Source organism: Pongo pygmaeus, chromosome 1 (genome assembly GCF_028885625.2).
Source record: "Pongo pygmaeus isolate AG05252 chromosome 1, NHGRI_mPonPyg2-v2.0_pri, whole genome shotgun sequence".
NCBI classification, from domain to species: Eukaryota; Metazoa; Chordata; class Mammalia; order Primates; family Hominidae; genus Pongo; species Pongo pygmaeus.
The window spans coordinates 41,762,481-41,783,393 of record NC_072373.2 but is presented as its reverse complement, the minus strand read 5'-3'; the positions used below and the strand labels follow the sequence as shown (position 1 = coordinate 41,783,393).

At 41.0% G+C, this 20,913-nt stretch overlaps 1 protein-coding gene across 1 annotated transcript in view; it reads left to right on the top strand.

Annotated features, from left to right (window-relative positions):
* Positions 1-20,913, top strand: part of CR1L (complement C3b/C4b receptor 1 like) — a 74,033-nt gene that overhangs the window by 11,860 nt on the left and 41,260 nt on the right. The window contains exons 2-3 of the mRNA XM_054473028.1: positions 17,592-17,771; positions 18,401-18,500. Of these exons, the coding sequence (XP_054329003.1) occupies positions 17,592-17,771; positions 18,401-18,500 (280 nt within the window). The remainder of the gene's footprint in view (positions 1-17,591; positions 17,772-18,400; positions 18,501-20,913) is intronic.

Sequence of the window (20,913 nt, the reverse complement as noted above, 5' to 3'; positions counted from 1 at the left end):
CCTATATTGACAAATTCATTGAAGACACAGAAATTTTACTAATGCTGTCTTAATCTTTTACATTTATTTCCTCTTTTTCTTCAATTTTAAGAGATTTTGTGCACATGACCTCCAAAAATAAAAAATGGAAAACACACCTTTAGTGAAGTAGAAGTATTTGAGTATCTTAATGCAGTAACTGATAGTTGTGATCCTGCACCTGGACCAGATCCATTTTCACTTATTGGAGAGAGCACGATTTATTGTGGTGACAATTCAGTATGGAATCATGCTGCTCCAGAGTGTAAAAGTAACTTTTCAATTTATTTCCTTCTTCATCTGTAAGTACTCTGGAAATATTTTGTAAATAGTTTTATCTACAAATAAACAAAGCAGGTGTATGTGCTTCCTCCTCCTGTGTAATTGGATCTAATTTATTTTAATACAGGTCAATTCAAGCCAAAAAATAGTTCTAGCTAGAGTTCCCTATTTCTCACCCCCACATGTTCTTGGCATTTCATTTCATACAGTGTGAACTACTGTGTATCTGCATGAGTTAGAAGTTTTTGTTTGAAAGAACAAAAAAAAATAAATCAACAAACACTGGCTTAAAAATAAGAAAGGTGGTTCTTGTATTACAAGAAATCTAAGAGTTCTGGCTATGGTAGTGGTAGACTGTAACAGACTAATGCTCTCACCAATAAAAATGATAAACTCTGGATAAAAAATAATTTTTTTAAAGACCAGAGTGACCAAACGTATGAAGACTCCACAGGGGACTTGCCCGTTTAAAGAAAGAAATCACAGAATAACAGTGATTTCAAAGTATATACTTCCCAAGTATGCATGAAACATTCTCCAAAGTAGACCATATTCTAGACAATGAGACAATTCTCCACAAATTTCAAAAAATCGAAATCATTCAAAATACATTATCTGATCACAACAGAATGAAAGTAGGAATCAACAACAAGGCCAATCCCCAAAGAAATGAAAAGTATACAAGACACTTCTAAATAATCCATGCATAAAAATAGTAGTCAGCCGGGAAATTAGAAAGTGTTTTGAATTGAATCACAACACAATATATCAAAATATCCAAACATGTAGGATACAGCTAAAGCATTGCTTACAGGGGAATGTATAGCATAACATACTTACGTTAGAAAAAAAAGAAAAGCCTCAAATCAATGATCTAGTTTTCCACCTTAAGAAACTAAAAAAGAAGAGCAAATTAAATCCCAAACTAGCAGATGTAAGGAAATGATAAAGATAGAGCCAAAATCAATGAAACTGAGAAGAGAAAAAAAAATTGAGAAAATAAATGAAACCAACAGTTGCTACTTGGAGATCAATAAAATGTGTAAACCTACAGCCAGACTGACAAAGAAAAAAAAGACACAAATTAACCAATACTGAGAATGAAAGAAGTGGTGGCCAAGCACAGCACCCCAGCCAGCTTGAAGACCCTGCCCTCCTGCAGCCGGCAGGGGCAGTCACTCCCGGACTTGTCCTTTTAAAAGCTCCAGCTTTACCACTTGCTGGTGGAGCCCAACCACTGCTGCAGGGTCCTCATCACCAACACGCCTGGCAGATCCAAGAGGAGATGGCCCAGGATGGGATGTGGCGAACAGCAGCACCCAAGAGTGCGGGGTGCATGTGGCTCCACTGCCTGGTTTCTGCAGAGATCCTGTGCCAGTGCCCTGTGCCCACCACACAGGAGCCAGAGGGGGAGCACCATGCCCCCCGCTTTGGAGACTGCTGCACGAAGGGGCCAGGTATCAGACCTTTGCTCTGTCACCTCAGCACTGGCACCAGGCGCCCCGCAAAGCAGCATCTGGGAGATGGACAGCCAGGGGGAAAATAGAAGAAGCTTTCAGAAGTGGCTAGATGAGATATTTGAAATACTGAAAACTAAAAATCCCAACTGCATGGAAGAGCTGGCCTCAGATGTGGTCAGTTCTTACGACAACCTGGACACACAGTGCTGATCCACATGATGGGATGCACCAAGCTGGGCCCGTGCAACGCACTTGGAGGCTTGGCCCTGCACCCGCCACACCTCCCAGCTCCAGCTGCAATTGCAGTCTGACCTGGGCAAGCAGGAGCACATGGTGGAGATCCTGACGGAGACCTGAGCCACACGCGCCGGAGTGCTGGCCAGACATGGAGTATGGGATCCCACCAAGGGAACTCTGGCCAGCCTGTAGCCCACTGCCCAGCCTTGCTGGCTCCTCTGCTGATTCCTGCATGGTCTGCAGCCCCAGGCCCATTCCCTTCCTTCCCCTCTGCAGAGGGCAAGCCAGAGGCTGGTGTAGGCAGGAGCTAGGGCTCTCCTCAAAGGCTTTTTGACCTTGGGGCAGGCTTGACATCCCCACAGCCCTGATCCCTCATCCCTTTTCATGTCTCCTGGAGGACAGCGAGCCGTAGCTGCAGCAATCTTGTTTAAATTTAGGTAGTTGAATTTTTTAGAATTAAGTTTTATATGTTTTGAGCAATAAATTGTCTTAAGATATATATTTTAGGTTGCTTCCAAGATTACTGAATAGGAACAACTCTGGTCTACAGCTCCTAGTGAGATTGACGCAGAAGACAGGTGATTTCTGCATTTCCAACTGAAGTACCTGGTTCATTTCATTGGGACTGGTTGGACAGTGGATGCAGCCCATGGAGGGCAAGCTGAAGCAGAGCCGGGTGTCACCTCACCAAGGAAGTACAAAGGGTCAGGGGACTTCCCTTTCCTAGCCAGGGGAAGCTGTGAGTGACTGTACCTGGAAGAACAGTACACTCCTGCCCAAATACTGTGCTTGTTCCCACAGTCTTCACAACCAGCAGACCAGGAGACTCCCTCCTGTGCCTGGCTGGGTAGGTCCCATGCCCACGGAGCCTTGCTCGCTGCTAGCGCAGCAGTGTGAGATCGACCTGGGACGCTGGAGCTTGGCTGGGGTGGAGTGTCTGACATTGCTAAGGCTTGACTAGGTGGTTCTATGCTCACAGTGTAAACAAAGCTCCAGGGAAGCCCGAACTGGGCGGAGCCCACCGCAGCTCAGCAAGGCCTACTGCCTCTCTAGATTCCACCTCTGGGTGCATGGCATATCTGAACAAAAGGCAGCAGACAGCTTCTGCACACTTAAACATCCCAGCCTGACAGCTCTGAAGAGAGCAGTGGTTCTCCCAGCACAGCATTTGAGCTCCTATATTGGACAGACTGCCTCCCCAAGTGGGTCCCTGATCCCTGTATAGCCTAACTGGGAGACACCTCCCAGTAGGGGCTGACAGACACCTCACAAAGGCAGGTGCCCCTCTAGGATGAAGCTTCCAGAGGAAGGATCAGGCAGCAATACTTGCTGTTCTGCAGCCTCTGCTGGTGACACCCAGGCAAACAGGGTCTGGAGTAGACCTCCAGCAAACTCCAATACACCTGCAGCTGAGGGACCTGTCTGTTAGAAGGAAAACAAACAAACAGAAAGGAATAGCATCAACATCAACAAAAAGGACATCTACACTAAAACCCCATCCATAGGTCACCAACATCAAAGACCAAAGGTAGATAAAAACACAAAGATGGGGAGAAACCAAAGCAGAAAAGCTGAAAATTCCAAAAACCAGAACACCTTTCTCCTCCAAAGGAACACAACTCCTCACCAGCAAGGGAAGAAAACTGGATGGAGAATGAGATTGACAAGTTAACAGAAGTAGGCTTCTGAAGGTAGGTAATAACAAACTTCTCCAGATAAAGGAGCATGTTCTAACCCATCACAAGGAAGTTAAAACCATGAAAAAAGGTTAGACAAATGGCTAACAAGAATAACCAGTGTAGAGAAGAGCTTAAATGACCTGATGCAGCTGAAAACCACAGTACGAGAACTTTGTGAAGCATACACAAGCTTCAATAGCCAATTCGATCAAGCAGAAGAAAGGATATCAGTGATTGAAGATCAGATTAATGAAATAAAAAGAGAAGACAAGATTAGAGAAAAAAGAGTGGAAAGAAACAAACAAAGCCTCCAAGAAATATGGGACTATGTAAGAAGACCTAATCTACATTTGATTGGTGTACCTGAAAGTGATGGGGAGAATGGAATCAAGCTGGAAAACACTCTTCAGGATATTATCCAGGAGAACTTCCCCAACCTAGCAAGACAGGCCAACATTCAAATTCAAGAAATACAGAGAACACCACAAAGATACTCCTCGAGAAGAGCAACCCCAGACACATAATCATCAGATTCACCGAAGTTGAAATGAAGGAAAAAATGTTAACGGCAGCCACAGAGAAAGGTCAGGTTACCCACAAAGGGAAGCCTATCCAACTATCAGTGGATCTCTCAGCAGAAACCCTACAAGCCAGAAGAGAGTGGGGGCCAATATTCAACATTCTTAAAGAAAAGAATTTTCAACCCAGAATTTCATATCCAGCCAAATTAAGCTTCGAAAGTGAAGGAGAAATAAAATCCTTCACAGACAAGCAAATGCTGATTTGGTCACCGCCAGGCCGGCCTTACAAGAACTCCTGAAGGAAGCACTAAACAGGGAAAGGAACAACCGGTGCCAGCCACTGCAAAAACATGCCAAAGCATAAAGACCATCGATGATATGAAGAAACTGTATCAATTAACATGTCAAATAACCAGCTATCATCATAATGACAGGATCAAATTCACACATAACAATATTAACCTTAAATGTAAATGGGCTAAATGCCCCAATTAAAAGGTACAGACTGGTAAATTGGATAGAGTCCAGACCCATTGGTGTGCTGTATTCAAGAGACCCATCTCACATGCAAAGACACACATAGGCTCAAAATAAAGATATAGAGGAAGATCTACTAAGCAAATGGAAAGCAAAAAAAAGCAAGGGTTGCAATCCTGGTCTCTGATAAAACAGAATTTAAACCAACAAAGATCAAAAGAGACAAAGAAGGCCATTACATAATGGTAAGGGTATCAATTCAACAAGAAGAGTTAACTATCCTAAATATATATGCACCCAATATAGAAGCACCCAGGTTCATAAAGCAAGTTCTTAGAGACCTACAAAGAGACTTAGACTCCTACACAATAATAATGGCAGACTTTAACACCCCACTGTCAATATTAGACAGGTCAATGAGACAGAAAGTTAACAAGGCTATCCAGGACTTGAACTCAGCTCTGGACCAAGCAGACCTAATACACATCTACAGAACTCTCCACCCCAAATCAACAGAATATACATTCTTCTCAGCACCACATCGCACTTATTCTGAAGTGGACCACATAATTGGTAGAAAACACTCCTCAGCAAATGTAGAACTATAGAAATCCCAACAAACTGTCTTTCAGGCCACAGTGTAATCAAATTAGAACTTAGGATTAAGAACCTCACTCAAAACCACACAACTACGTGGAAACTGAAAAACCCGCTCCTGAATGACTACTGGGAAAAAAACGAAATGAAGGCAGAAATAAAGATGTTCTTTGAAACCAATGAGAACAAAGACACAACATACCAGAATCTCTGGGACACATTTAAAGCAGTGTGTAGAGGGAAATTTATAGCACTAAATGCCCACAAGAGAAAGGAGGAAAGGTCTAAAATTGAAACCATAACATCACAATTAAAAGAACTAGAGAAGCAAGAGCAAACAAATTCAAAAGCTAGTGGAAGACAAGAAATAACTAAGATCAGAGCAGAACTGAAGGAGATAGAGACACAAAAAACCCTTAAAAACTCAATGAATCCAGGAGCTGGTTTTTTGAAAAGATCAACAAAATAGAGAGACCAGTAGCAAGATTAATAAAGAAGAAAAGAGAGAAGAATCAAATAGATGCAATAAAAAATGATAAAGGTGACATCACCACTGATCCCACAGAAATACAAACTACCATCAGAGAATACTATAAACACCTCTATGCAAATAAACTAGAAAATCTAGAAGAAATGGATAAATTTCTGGACACCTACACCCTCCCAAGACTAAACCAGGAAGAAGTTGAATCTCTGAATAGACCAATAACAGGTTCTGAAATTGAGGCAATAATTAATAGCTTACCAACCAAAAAAAGTCCAGGACCAGATGGATTCACAGCCGAATTCTACCAGAGGTACAAAGAGGAGCTGGTACCATTCCAACTGAAACTATTTCAATCAATAAAAAAGAGGCAATCCTCCCTAACTCATTTTATGAGGCAAGCATCATCCTGATACCAAAGCTTGGCAGAGACACACACACAGAAAAGGGAATTTTAGGCCAATATCCCTGATGAACATTGACCTGAAAATCCTCAATAAAATACTGGCAAACCAAATCCAGCAGCACATCAAAAAGCTTCTCAACCATGATCAAGTTGGCTTCATCCCAGGGATGCAAGGCTGGTTCAACATATGCAAATCAATAAAGGTAATCCATCACATAAACAGAACCAATGATAAAACAACATGATTATCTTAATAGACGCAGAAAAGGCATTCGAAAAAATTCAACAGCCTTTCATGCTAAAAACACTCAATAAACTAGGTATTGATGGAACATATCTCAAAATAATAGAGCTATTTAGGACAAACCCACAGTCAATATCATACTGAATAGGCAAAAACTGGAAGCATTCCCTTTGAAAACCAGCACAAGACAAGGATGCCCTCTCTCACTACTCCTATTCAACATAGTATTGGAAGTTCTGGCCAGGGCAATCAGGCAAGAGAAAGAAATAAAGATATTCAAGTAGGAAAAGAGGAAGTCAAATTGTCCCAGTTTGCAGATGACATGACTGTATATTTAGAAAACCCCATCGTCTCAGCCCAAAATCTCTTTAAGCTGATAAGCAACTTCAGCAAAGTCTCAGGATACAAAATCAATGTGCAAAAATCACAAGCATTCCTATACACCAAAAACAGACAAACAGAGAGCCAAATCATGAGTGAACTCCCATTCACAATTACTGCAAAGAGAATAAAATACCTAGGAATCCAGCTTACAAGGGATGTGAAGGACCTCTTCAAGGAGAAGAAACCACTGCTCAACGAAATAAAAGAGGACACAAACAAAAGGAGGAACATTCCATGCTCATGGATAGGAAGAATCAATATTGTGAAAATGGCCATACTGCCCGAGGTAATTTATACATTCAATGCTATCCCCATCAAGCTACCACGGACTTTCTTCACAGAATTGGAAGAACCTACTGTAAAGTTCACATGGAACCAAGAAAGAGCCTGTGTAGTCAAGACAATCCTGAGCAAAAAGAACAAAGTTGCAGGTATCATGCTACCTGACTTCAAACTATACCACAAGGCTACAGTAACCAAAACACCATTGTACTGGTACCAATACAGATATATAGACCAATGGAACAGAACAGAACAGAACAGAACAGAACAAAACAGAGTCCTCAGAAATAACACCACACATCTAAAATCATCTGATCTTTGACAAACCTGACAAAAACAAGAAATGTGCTGGGAAAACTGGGTAGCCATATGTAGAAAGCTGAAACTGGATCCCTTTCTTACACCTTATACAAAAATTAGCTCAAGATGTATTAAAGACTTAAATGTAAGACCTAAAACCATAAAAAACCCTGGAAGAAAACCTAGGCAATACCATTCAGGACATAGGCATGGGCAAAAGCTTCATGACTAGAACAACAAAAGCCAAAATTGACAAATGAGATCTAATTAAACTAAAGAGCTTCTGCATGGCAAAAGAAACTATCATCACTTTTTATATTTTTATATTTTTTATATTTTTATATTTTTATATTTTATCTCAGTATTTTTTTAGTTATTTTCTCGAAAGTTTTTTTTTCTGGAAACATCCTGTGCTGCTACATTAGAGCCTACACAGTGCAGTTGCTGCATTTCATTCTTTTAAGGTTTAAATAAGGGATTTTATTTTGCTTTTTTAATTGCTATTTCTTAAATTGGCACATAATAATTACACACATTTATGGGATACAGCAAAGGAAACAACAAAGTGAAGAAAAAAAACCTACAGAATGTGAGAAAATGTTTGCAAACTATGCCTTTGACAAGGGGTTAATATCCAGAATATCTGAGGAACTCAAACAACTCAGCAAAATAAAACAAATAATACTATTTAAAAGTGGGAGCAAGACCTGAACAGACATCACTCAAAAGAAGACATACAAATGGCCAACGAATATAAAACAAAATGCTCAACATTCTTAGTCATCAGAGAAATACAAAATAAAACCACAGAGAGATACCACCTCACCCTAGTTATCAGAGCTCTTATCAAAAAGACAAAAGATAACAAATGCTGGTGAGGATGTGGAAAATAGAGACCTCATACACTGTTAGGGAATCCAAATTAATATGGTCATTATGGGAAATAGTATGGAGGTTTCTCAAAAAAGTAAAAGTAGAACTACCGTATGATCCAGCAATCCCACTACCGGGTATATACCCAAAAGAAAGGAAACTAGTATGATGAAAAGATATCTGCACTCTCGCATTCACTGATGCACTATTCACAATAGCCAAGGTATGGAATCAACCCAAGTGTTCACCAGTGGATGAATGGATAAATAAAATGTGGTATATATACACAAGGGAATACTATTCAGCCATAAGAAAGAATGAAATCCTATCATTTGCAGCAACATGGATGAACCTAGAGGATATTATATTAAGTGAAGTAAATCAGGCACAGAAAGACAAATCCTGTATGATATCAGTCATGTGCAATCTAAAAAACTCATCTCATGGAAGTAGGGAGCAGAATACTGGTTACCAGAGGCTGGGGAAGGCAGAGACCATGGGAGATGGACAGAGATAGGCTAAAGGGCACAGGGTCACAGATACATAAGAATAAATTCATCCTTGAATACTTAACCCTCTGCCCTACATCTGTCACTCCTACATCCATATTTCTTATTTCGATAAGTAGCACCACCATATTCATTTCTAATCCTGGGGCTAACTCTTGATTGCTTTCTTCTCACTACTAACCTTAAGAAAGGAAGTAACCAAAATCCAATACATGAGCAACTGTTCATTCCATCTCCAATATCTTTGTTAACTGTCCACTTTATCCATTCAGTGAGGGCCGCCATCAAACCTCACTTGGATGTCAGCAAAAGCTCCCTGACTGGTCTCCCCTCTCCATTATTGCCTTAATCTAGTCTCCATACTATACACAGATTTACATTTTTAAAATGCATATCTAATTGTCCCTCCCTTTTTAAAAATCTTACAATGGCATGACATCTCAATTCACGATAAGGAAATTGGTTCTTCACATTCCCTGTACACTGTACACATCGCCTGCAATTGCCCTTCAACACGGAGAGCAGGCATTTCATTAGCTGACCTTCCCACACACGTTCTTGCAAAGAGGAAAAGTCAAGCAGGGTGTTTGGAGGCGAGCTGCCATCATCCACCGCCTTTGTCTGGAAGCGCAGGGCCTCGCCCGCGGGATCCATCGGAAGCCCGAGCATTGTCAAGCTCTGCTGCTGCACCTGGGTCAGCAAGGTGGGCTCTGCCAGCGAAACTCGTTAGAAACAATGCAAATGGGGAGTAAACATGGCCTTGCCCATGAAGGGGAAGCTGATCAAAAGCATTTTGTCCCGGAACCCCGCAGCCCTCCCCATGCTCTGGGCGCGGAGCACAAGGATTGGTCACTCCTCTTTGCACTGCGCTTTTCCTCTTATTTCAGTTTTCTTCGAGATCAAATGTGGTTTGTAGATGTGTTTCGGGAGGATGGGGGTCTCTTCTCCGAGAAGCCGGGAGCCTGTTGGGCCGCCGGCGCCCGGTCTCCCCTTCTGCTGCGGGGGATCCCTGCTGGCGGTCGTGGTGCTGCTCGCGCTGCGGGTGGACTGGGGTGAGACGCGGGCGGGCGTGGGGAGGCGCCCGGGCTGACAAGGCACCCAGGGCCCCTCAGACAACTCGCGTGCCGCGCTGGGCTGTGCTGCTCTGCGCGCCCGGGTCCGAAGGCAGCGCGATGGGTGGGCTGAGCGCGCGACCTGGCAGGGCGGCGGGTGTGGGATCCTTCTGCACACTGGAGACCCTCGCTGCCTCTGGGTAAGCGTGGAGTTCCCACGTGCAGGGGCTTAAGTCGTGACCAGCGCCGAGGAAGGCGCAGATGCTGAGCGGGTGCCGCACGAAATTCCCTGCCTTGTGTATTCACAGCCTAGGCTGGCTATAGCCGAGCGTGGCGTTGATCCTAGCGAAACGGGACTTGGGGATCCGACAAACCTGAGTTCTGGTCCTAGAAACTTAACTGTGAGGCAAGTTAGCACACCTAAGTCTGTTTGCTCTTCTGTAAAATGGGGACACTGGTATCTCTGCATTGTGGAGTTGCTGCCTCAGTGGCATAAAGCCTGTCGAGTGTCTAACACAGGGCTATGTGTCCCCGAGTTCATTTCTATCCCCCAGACATTACCTCTGCACTTTGCTCCCAGTGGTGTTTAGACAAGCAGTCCTAGGTATGCCCTGCATGGAACTGTCCTCGTCCCCCACCCCAAGCCATCACCGCCATCATCACCATGCACTTGATTGACAGCATAGTTTAAGACAGATGCATGTCAGGCACTTGGGCGTTGGAAGAGCAAGGGAAGCCCCAGAACATGCAATGTAACCGCTGCAGGTAGAAGGGACAGTAGATATGTTTACACTTTGCATTTTAGTGATGTGTTTAGTACAAAATAAAGGCTATTATAACTACTACAGAAATTTTGAGGCCACATCTTTTCCTTTTTTTAACTTCAAGTAGATAAACATCTTCAGTTAGAACCTTTCTATTGTGATTTTTGGGCTCCCCAGAAGTCTTCTTGGTTGCCTAGACTCACTGGCAACATCTCACTTGAAGTGACAGTCTTGGTTATTTTGGTCCTGCCTCTTCCTGACAACTCAGGGTTCGTCCTTCTCTGCCACTAGACGTTTTGCATTCATTAGAGTGTTCCTTCTTCTCTAAAAGAGTAAGGGGAAAAGAAAACCAAGCTCCCCCAAGAGTTGTTATTAATATTTGATCTCCTTAGGCATCAGAAAGTAACCTGTCTAGTGAAGAGATACGATAAAACTTACAATTTTATTTTTAGGAGAGAAGCATGCCCAGTAAGTTAAGCAATCTGTTGTCAGTGCTTACTGAGGTTCTCACAATAACCTCCAAATGTGAAACAGCCTAAACTAAACTATCTAGAAATTTTGTTGCTGGAGTAATTTCAATTTTAAAATGCTGACGGATGCTTCTGGTGTGCACAGTCCTTTGGAATTTAAAAGAAATGTAAGAGAAAGAGCTATGCTCCCAAGGTGTATGCATATAGAAGTAGGTGGTGGAGTTTTATGAAATCTATTTTTTAGGAAGCCAGTGTTCTGATTTTTCCAGACTCTGCTACTTACCAACTGGGGCTGTGGACCCAGCAACTTAAGTCACATCACTGACCTTCAGTGTCAACGTGTATAGAATGAGCATGACTGACATCCTGATTTCTGAGAGAGGTATTTTGAAAATCAGGTTGGGTAGTGCATGTGACAGTGTTTTGTAATCTGAAAACCCTCATGCATGTCTGAAAAACCATGACTAAGAAGTCATGCAAGACTGCAGGATCACTGAAAAGGGAGAAATCTCAACTCCTATGATCAGGAAAGGGTGAGGGAAAAGAGTATGACTTTACTAAGCACTTGAAGAGTGAATCCAGAAACAGGTTGCATAGGACAGTTTATGGGAATATTTATTTCTATATAAAAAATAACAGAGGAACTAGGATTGTTTTGTCATTAGAGGGTACTCATACTACCAATGAAATGGTGTGGTGCTATTTGAAAGAGAACTTAGATTAGCTGCAAATAGATATTGCAAACTTAGGGCAACCACTGAAAAAAGTGAAAAAAAGAAGTACAATTGATATGCCAGTAAGGAAGAGTGAATTGCATCATATAAAATGCTCAGTTAAAACAATAAATGGGGCCAGGCACAGTGGCTCACACCTATAATCCCAGCACTTTAGGAAGCGGGGTAGATAACCTGAGGTCAGGAGTTCGAGACCAGCCTGGCCAACATGGTGAAAACTCATTTCTACAAAAATGCAAAAATTAGCCGGGCATGATGGTGGGTGCCTGTAATCCCAGCTACTCAGGAGGCTGAGGCAGGAGAATCTCTTGAACCTGGGGGGCAGAGGTTGCAGTTAGCCGAGATTGCGCCACTACACTCCAGCCTGGGCAAAAGAGTGAGACTCCGTCTCAAAAATAAAAATAAAATAAAATAAAGGTCAGGAAAAGAATGCAAGACAAAAAATAGGAACAGAGAACAAGAGAACAAAGACAACAAATAGAAAAAGGTAACATATTAAACCAACTATATCAACCATCACTTGTCAATGATCTAAATGCACCAATTGAAACAGATCATCAGAGTCGATCAACAAACAAAACTCAACTATATATTGTGTACTCCCTATAAGACCATTTTAAATATAGGCAATATATATTAAAAGTAAATGGGTAAAGATATACCATGCTAATTCTAGTCACAGAAAGCAGGAGTAGCTGTGTTAATTTCAAACACAGCAGACTTCAGATGAAGGAAAATTATTAGGAATAAAGAGGGGCATCATATAATGATAAAGGGGCTAATTCTCCAAGAAGGCGTAACAATATCTAATATGTATCCATCTGACAGAGAAACAAAATATGTGGGGCAAAGCTGATAGAACTGCAAGGAGAAATAGATGAATGCACTATCATAGTTGGAGACTAATATCAGAAAAGATAAAGGTGCTGAAGTCTCTATATCAGAAATGGGCAGATTCAGCAGGCAGAAAATCCGTAAGGACATACTTGAACTCAACAGCACCATCAATCCACTTGGATATAATTGACATATACAGACGACTTCATACAACAACAGCAAAAGACATATTCTCCGGCTCACATTCATGGGGTTAGACCACATTGTGAGCCATAAGAATAGTATGCTATTTCAGCTTTACCAGGGAGTGTTTAACATAGGGTGGACTCTGGCGCCCTCACGTGGTCCTCAGGTAGGATCTGGTTTGGTTTTCCCTGCTAGGTAAAGGTGCAAGATAGAAAGAAGGGTAATTCCAATTTGCTTTCTGTGCTTTGTGATGTATTCTGGTTTACCTATGCTCGGATGAGTGTATGTATGATTTATATTATCTACTGTTATCTAAAATGAACTTCACATTTGGACAGGCAACATCAAAGCTGTCCTACACAGAAATACTGGGTGACGAGCACTTAATAAGACGAACTCCAGAAAACAAGAAAATGGCAGAGTTGACAATCCCTCTCACCCTCCCCGCAAAGACACATGTATACAAATTTCTTTTGTCAGAGACATTAAGAGAAAGAAATGCTGTCAGTCTAATCACAACTGATCACAACTTGATGAAACCAAAAAATCTAGAAAGTATCATGAAGACAGTTGAAATACAGCTTTACATTCACTATTATGATCAGAGAAACTCACTGTGGCTGTTTTTTGTCCCCTTAGATGTCAACTAATGATTGTGTTAAGTGATCATGAATAACAGAGCATTTAAAATGTTTATCTGTATTACATTTCAAAAATTTATATTTAGGCATATAATTTATATATTTGTGTACATATATAATTTATTACTTTATATTTTTGAAAGTGTATGCTCTTTTTTTAAGCTGACAGACATGTCTAAGCAAAGCAAATGCAAGTCTGTTCCTTAAAGGGTAAGTATGCAGAATGGAAAGCAGAGTGTACTTCGGGTTGACAGATCATATTTGCACAGACATGAAGGTGATGATGTGTTAATTGTGCGTATAGCACAGAATAAATCAGCTTGCTTTGAAAGGAAGATCTGAACCAGGAGTGCATGAAATTGGGCTGAGTCATACAAGAAAAAACCCGAAATGAGATAACAAAATATACCCACTGGAATGGCTAAAATGAAAAAGATTGACCAAGCCAAGTGTTGGCAATAAAGTGGAGTAGCTGGAATTTTAATATACTGCTATTTGGCAGGTAAAATTACAACATTAACTTTAGAAAATAGTTCAACCATTTCTTAAAACCTTACACACACACCTGTCATATTACTCAGCATTTTACTCTTAGGTTTTTACCCAAGAGAAATGAAATCATATGTCCACACAAAGACTTGTACATGAATTTTCATAGCAGTTTTGTTTGTAATAGCCAACAAGTGGAAACAATCCAAATGTCCCTCAACAAGTGAATGGATAAACTAAATTAACATATATTTATACAATTGAATATTACCCAGCAACAAAAGGAAACAATTTGTATATGTGCAGCAACCTACATAGAACTCTAATTATGCTGTGTGAAGGCTAAAACATTAAAAAAAAAATCGGAGTGATTTCCTTTATATGATAGGATATAAACGAAGTGATTCGGATTATATGAAATTTTAGAAAGCCAAATCAATCTGTAGTAAGAGAAAACAGGTCAAAGGTTGCCTAGAGAAGGAAGTGGATGTTTGGATGGATTACAGAAGGACATGAGGGAACTGTGTGGGGTGACAGGTATGATGGAAATGTTTGTTGTCTTCATTTGGTGATGGTTTCACATGGCATATATATAAGTAATCAAATTGTACACTTTAAATACTCATCAATCATTGTATGTAATACATCTTAATAAAGCTATAAAAACTTTTTAAACTTATGGTAGGTCTTGAGTTTATGGAGTTTATATTAATATATTTATCATAAGAACTAGCCACAAATTGAGAGATTGGTAATAAAGAGGGAAAGGAAACTACATCAAGCATTCTTTGTTGAAGGCTCATATGTTCCTTTTTTGAGCTATTATGCAAATTTATATTATTACCTATCCTATGAATATACTACTATGAAGGTAAGAATATTAGGTAATTAAGGGGAAGGAACTTCTTTCTTTCCAAGAATGGTTCATTATATTTGCTTTGTTGCTTTGATCTAGTTATAACCTCTCATTGCAAGCTTTGCTGTGACATTTACCCCCTCTCAATACAGCTTTTGGCGCTAGGAGCTCCACTTGGAATCTCTTCCTTTGTCTAGCATCAATGCATAAGACACATATCAAAATTGTATTTCATCCCACATATCAACTAGAGGAAAGGTGAATGCATAACATTGAAAGTCACAGAACTGTTTTACTTGTGGTTTTTTTTTTTTTTATACAGTGGTTCTCAAAGTGCTGTTGTCTATCAAAATCAGCTGTGAAACTTTTTAAAAATATAGACTCCTGGGCTCTAACCCAGACCCACTAAATCAGAGATTCTGGGGACATAGCATGGACTCTTCGTTTTTTTTTTAAGTTTTATAAGTAATTCTTCAATTATTTGATCATTGCAACAAATATGCATTGAGTGCTTATAATTGAGTGTTAAGCACAAGGACTAGGTATTAATTTGGAAGTACAAAAAACATGTCATCGTTTGCCCTCAAATTATACATATCTAATATCTTTTGAGAGAAATAGATGCTTCTAAAAGCACACAAAATTAAAAAGCACAAATTGCAATCACAAACAATTATTGATATGAAAGGAAAAGGAAAGGGCCTGACTAGAAATTATCATAGGGTGGGGCAGAGGGAAGTAGTTTAGATTCCAAATGCCTGAGAGGGTCAGGGAAGGCATCAGACTAGATTGGGTGCATTCAGGGTGGTATGGCCATAGACAGGCCAGGGAAGGCTTCGATAAGAAAGTGGCATTTTAGCAAACACCTGGAGGAAGAATTGAAGTCATAGCCAAGATAAAAGTGCATCACACAGAAGGAATGTCATAGACAGGGGAACAATGTGTGTCTTCAGGAAACTGAAAAGGGGGAAAGGGCCACCACGCCTTGGTGAGGGGACTGAGTGGCATGAGATGAAGCAGGAAACATAGAGAAGGGCATCTTTGTACAAAGCCAAAAGTTGGTTCTTTTAAGTCTAATAAAATTGACCTCTGGCCTCAATCTACCCAATTAATTAGTGGAAGGTGTGGGAAGGAACAGAAATGAAAACAAAACAAGATATTTCCAAAACTAGAGTAAGATGCTATTCTTTTTCAACAGATATGTCTTCTTGATTACATACTGTTTGACTCTGTGATTTTTGTTGCTTTAAATTAAATCTACAAGGCCTTAAGGGGCCTAGCTGGGTCTAGTATTTAATTTGAAATATCTATGAGAAAATACATCTTCTTTACGGTAAAGTATAGCTTTAGTTGTTGAGCTTTGTTCACTCTTTGTGCTGAAGATTGACATGGCAACAGACTTCCAACACTGGTGGCTGCTACTGAGGGCCAAAGAGGAGATGTGTACTCCCACTGAATCTGAGTGTCCACTGAGTGTGAAGGTGGATGGTAAAATGCATGAGTGTATCTTGTTACAAGAAAGTATAAATGAGGATGGGAGAGAAGAAGCTACAACACAGGCACTTACTGATTAACTAAAATTTGAAGCTGTGAATTGCAGCTTCCCCTTTATTGAAAGATGATATAAATAGCTTAGTTGTCTTCAAACTAGCAGAAACTTTTTAAATGGATGGATGCTGATTTTTTTAAAAAGAGCCCATTTCTAAGGCATCTTTTAAAGCAGGTGTCCTCAACCCCTGGGGCATGGACCGGTACTGTCTGGTGGCCTGTTAGGAACTGGGCAGAACAGTAGGAGGTGAGCGGCCAAGCATTATTGCCTGAGCTCCACCTCCTGTCAGATCATTGGCAGCATTAGATTCTCATAGGAGCAGAAACCCTATTGTGAACTGTGCATACGAGGGATCTAGGTTGCATGCTCCCTATGAGAATCTAATGCCTGATGATCTGAGTGGAACAGTTCCATCTTAAAACCATTCCCCTGCACCCTCCATTCACGGAAAAATTGTCTTCCACAAAACAAGTCTCAGTTGCCAAAAAGGTTGGGGACCAAAGTTCTAAAGGAATCAATCTCTTTGCTATTATTGTTATTATTATTGTTAAGATGGAGTCTTGCTCTGTCACCCAGGCTGGAGTGCAGTGGCACAATCTTGGCTCACTGCAACCTCTGCCTCCTGGGTTCAAATGATTCTTCTGCCCCAGTCTACCAAGTCCAAGCTTGGACTACAGGTACATGCCACCATGCTCTGCTAATTTTTTGTATTTTTAGTAGAGACGGGGTTTCACCATGTTGGCCAAACTGGTCTCGAACTCCTGGCCTCAAGTGACCCTCCCACCTTGGTCTCCCAAAGTGCTGGAATTACAGACATGAGCCACCACACCCAGCTCCCTTGGCTGTTATTGAAGTCTTCTTTTTCTTTTTTGATCACATCTATGCAGTATATTTGAGAGAAAGAGGAAGTAGAGTGGGAATTTCAACAGGGCATGGTGGCTCACACCTGTAATCCCAGGACTTTGGGAGGCAGAGGTGGGCAGATCACCTGAGGTCAGGAGTTTGAGGCCAGCTTGGCCAAGGCGGTGAAACAGTGTTTCTACTAAAAATTCAAAAATTAGCCGGATGTGGTGGCAGGTGCCTGTAATCCCATCTACTCGGGAGGCTGAAGCAGGGAGAATTGCTTGAACCTGTGAGGCAGAGGATCGCACCACTGCACTCCAGCCTGGGCGACAGAGGGAGACTGTGTCACAAGAAAAAAAAAAAAAAGAATGGTAATTTCTCCATTAACTTTGATGCTGCTGTGGTCTTGTTCCCCAGATCAATGCAGTGTCCCAGAATGGCTTCCATTTGCCAGGCCTACCAACCTAACTGATGAGTTTGAGTTTCCCATTGGGACATATCTGAACTATGAATGCCGCCCTGGTTATTACGGAAGACCGTTTTCTATCATCTGCCTAAAAAACTCAACTTGGACAAGTGCTAAGGACAAGTGCAGACGTAAGTAACTCTGGAGTGGGAACCCCTCTGTTAGTCAAACATCTGTAAGATCTGATTCAATTTGTTCAAATTTTGTAACTGAGTTGCATATGACAATTAGTTTGCTAAGGTGCAATACATATGAGAATTATTCTTGTAGATCATACCTTGTTACTGCTTTCAGTTCCTGGCACCTTCATTACAAGTTTATTTCATGAGAAACAGTCATTGCAGGACATGATTGAGAGAAAATCCCCATTCACTGGGGCTCTCCCATTTTCATGACTAAAATTAAGTAATGAATGACTTGGGACAAGAAAGAGAAGTGGATTAAATAACTAAAAGATGTGACAATCTTGGGCTTTGAGATCTTTGGATTATACCAGTTGAATTGAATTACAGATAATAACAAAGTTTACATTTTTCTGGGAGGCATAATATGGGGATGAAACAGATCTGAAAGGGAAGTTTTTTTGAAAGGGAGCTGATCCTGAGGCAGTCTGGTGAGTTTCCTCAAGGTAGCAAAATCTGTGGAACCATCAGAACTGCATGTGTTCCTCAGTAAGCTACAGGCAGGTTGAGACTTTATGTACTAAAAAAAAAATTCAGTTTACTCTACTTGGCTCCAAAATTCTGTTTCTTTCCCGTAGGTAAATCCTGTCATAATCCTCCAGATCCTGTGAATGGCATGGTGCATGTGATCAAAGACATCCAGTTCGGATCCCAAATTAAATATTCTTGTACTAAAGGGTGAGTTGGCATCTCTTGAAACAACATCTCTTGGTTCAAGAGTTCTAACACAGCCATACTACCTTCTAGTCACATCTCAGAAAGGACAACTAAACTATTACCATCTGCTCTTTAAAGGCTTCAACACAGGTGCTTAGCTCCTGACTGAAATGAACAAAGGTATGACAAGATCAGGGGGAAATCATCTGTATCCTTGCTGGAAACCAAGGCAGAGCATATATGAAAAGTGTGGCATTCATTGGGTGGGAAGGAAGAAAATGGGGGAAGAGTATAGTCAAAGCACACAAACAGCCTTAACCCAGAGTAGACATTGCTGGAAGAAAGGGAAGGCCATTGAGCAGCTGTGTGAGAGAAATCTTAATGGTCATAGCACAAATAGTTTGCTAGGGCTGCTGTAACAGAATACTCCAAAATAGGCGGCTTAATACAAACGAAGTTTTTGGAGTTCTGTTCCGGAGGCTGGAAGTGCAAAATCAAGGTATTGGCAGAGCCAGAGCCATGCTCCCTCCAAAACCTGTAGGGATGGATCCCTCTTTGCTTCTTCCAGTTTCTGAAGCCCCAGGCCTTGGCATGTGGCAGCAGAACTCCAGTTTCTGTCTCTGTCTGTCCTCACATGGCTGTCTTCCCTCTGGGTCTCTGTCCTTACATGCTGTTCTCTTATCTGTGCATGTCTGTGTCCAAAGTTCTCTTTTTTTTTTTTTTTTTTTTTTGAGATGGAGCCTCGCTCTGTTGCCCAGGCTGGAGTGCAGTGGCGAGATCTCAGCTCACTGCAAGCTCCACCTCCCGGGTTCCCGCCATTCTCCTGCCTCAGCCTCCTGAGTAGCTGGGACAACAGGCACCCACCACCATTTTTTTTTTTTTTTTTGTATTTTTAGTAGAGACAGGATTTCACCATGTTAGCCAGGATGGTCTCGATCTCCTGATCTCGTGATCCGCCCCCCTCGGCCTCCCAAAGTGCTGGGATTACAGGCGTGAGCCACCGCGCCTGGCCCAAAATTCTCTCTTTAAATAAGGACACCAGTCATATTGGATTGGGGCCCACACTAACAACTTCATCTTAACTTGATTGCCTCTGCAAAGACCGTATTTCCAAATAAGGTCACATTAATAGGAACTGGGAATTAAGACATCCATATATTTCGGGGGTGAGGGGAACATAATTCTCATGCATTGCTGGTAGGAATGCAAAATGGTACCACAACTTTGAAAGACATTTTGGCAGTTTTTTATAAAACTAAACATACTCTTACCATATTATCCAGCAGTTATCCTCCTTGGTATTTATCTAAAGGAATTGAAATCTCAGGTTCACACACAAAAAAATCTGCACACAGATGTTTTAACAGCTTTATTCATAATTGCCAAAACTTGGAAGCAATCAAGATGTCCTTTAGCAAGGGAATGGATAAACTGTGGTACATCCATACAATAGAATATTATTCAATACCAAAAAGAAATGAGCTATCAAGCAATGAAGAGACATAGAGGAACCTTAAATAATGAACCTTCTTTCACTATTACTAAGTGAAAGAAGCCAATCTGAAAAGCCTATGTAGTATATGATTCCAACTATACACCATTCTGGAAAAGGCAAAACTATAGAGACGTAAAAAGATCAGCAGTTGCCAGGGGTTAGGAAAGAAGGGGATGAATTGGCAGAGCACAGAGGATTTTGAGGGTAGTGAAACTACTCTGTATGATGCCATAACAGTAGGTACATGCCATAATAAATTTATCCAAAGTCATATGATATACAATACCAAGAGTGGACCCTAAGATAAACTATGGACTTGGGGTGACCATGATGTGTCAGTGTAGGTTCATCAGTTGCAAAAAATATGTACCACCCTGGTGAAAGATGTTTATAATAGGGGAGACTATCCATGTATAGGGGCAAGGAGTATATAGGAAATCTCTGTATCTTCTGTTCATTATTGCTGTGAACCAAAAACTGTGCTAAAACACAAAGTCTATTTTTTTAAAACTACATAAAAGTAAATACATAGGCACATGTGCATAAACAGACGCGCGCACATGTGCATAAACAGACGCGCACACAAGTGAGTACAGGTAAAACAGGAAATTTGAACAAAACTGGTGGATCATACCTGTCTCAATATCTTGAGTTTGATGTTGCTCTATTGTTTTGCAAAATGTTATTATTAGGGAAAAATTGAGTAAAGTGTACCTGGGATCTCTCTGTACTATTCCCTACAACTGCATGTGAATCTGATTATCTCAAAATAAAAAGTTTTTTTTTTAAGTTACTACTAAATTTCCAAGGGGATGGGCTTCCTACCAAAGAATTGTATATTGTGAAATTAAATCATTCGAACTTAAAACAATTCAAACTTACAGCTGGGAGAACTTTAAATTATTCTGAGCCATGAGAAGACTGTGGCTATGCAGCCTG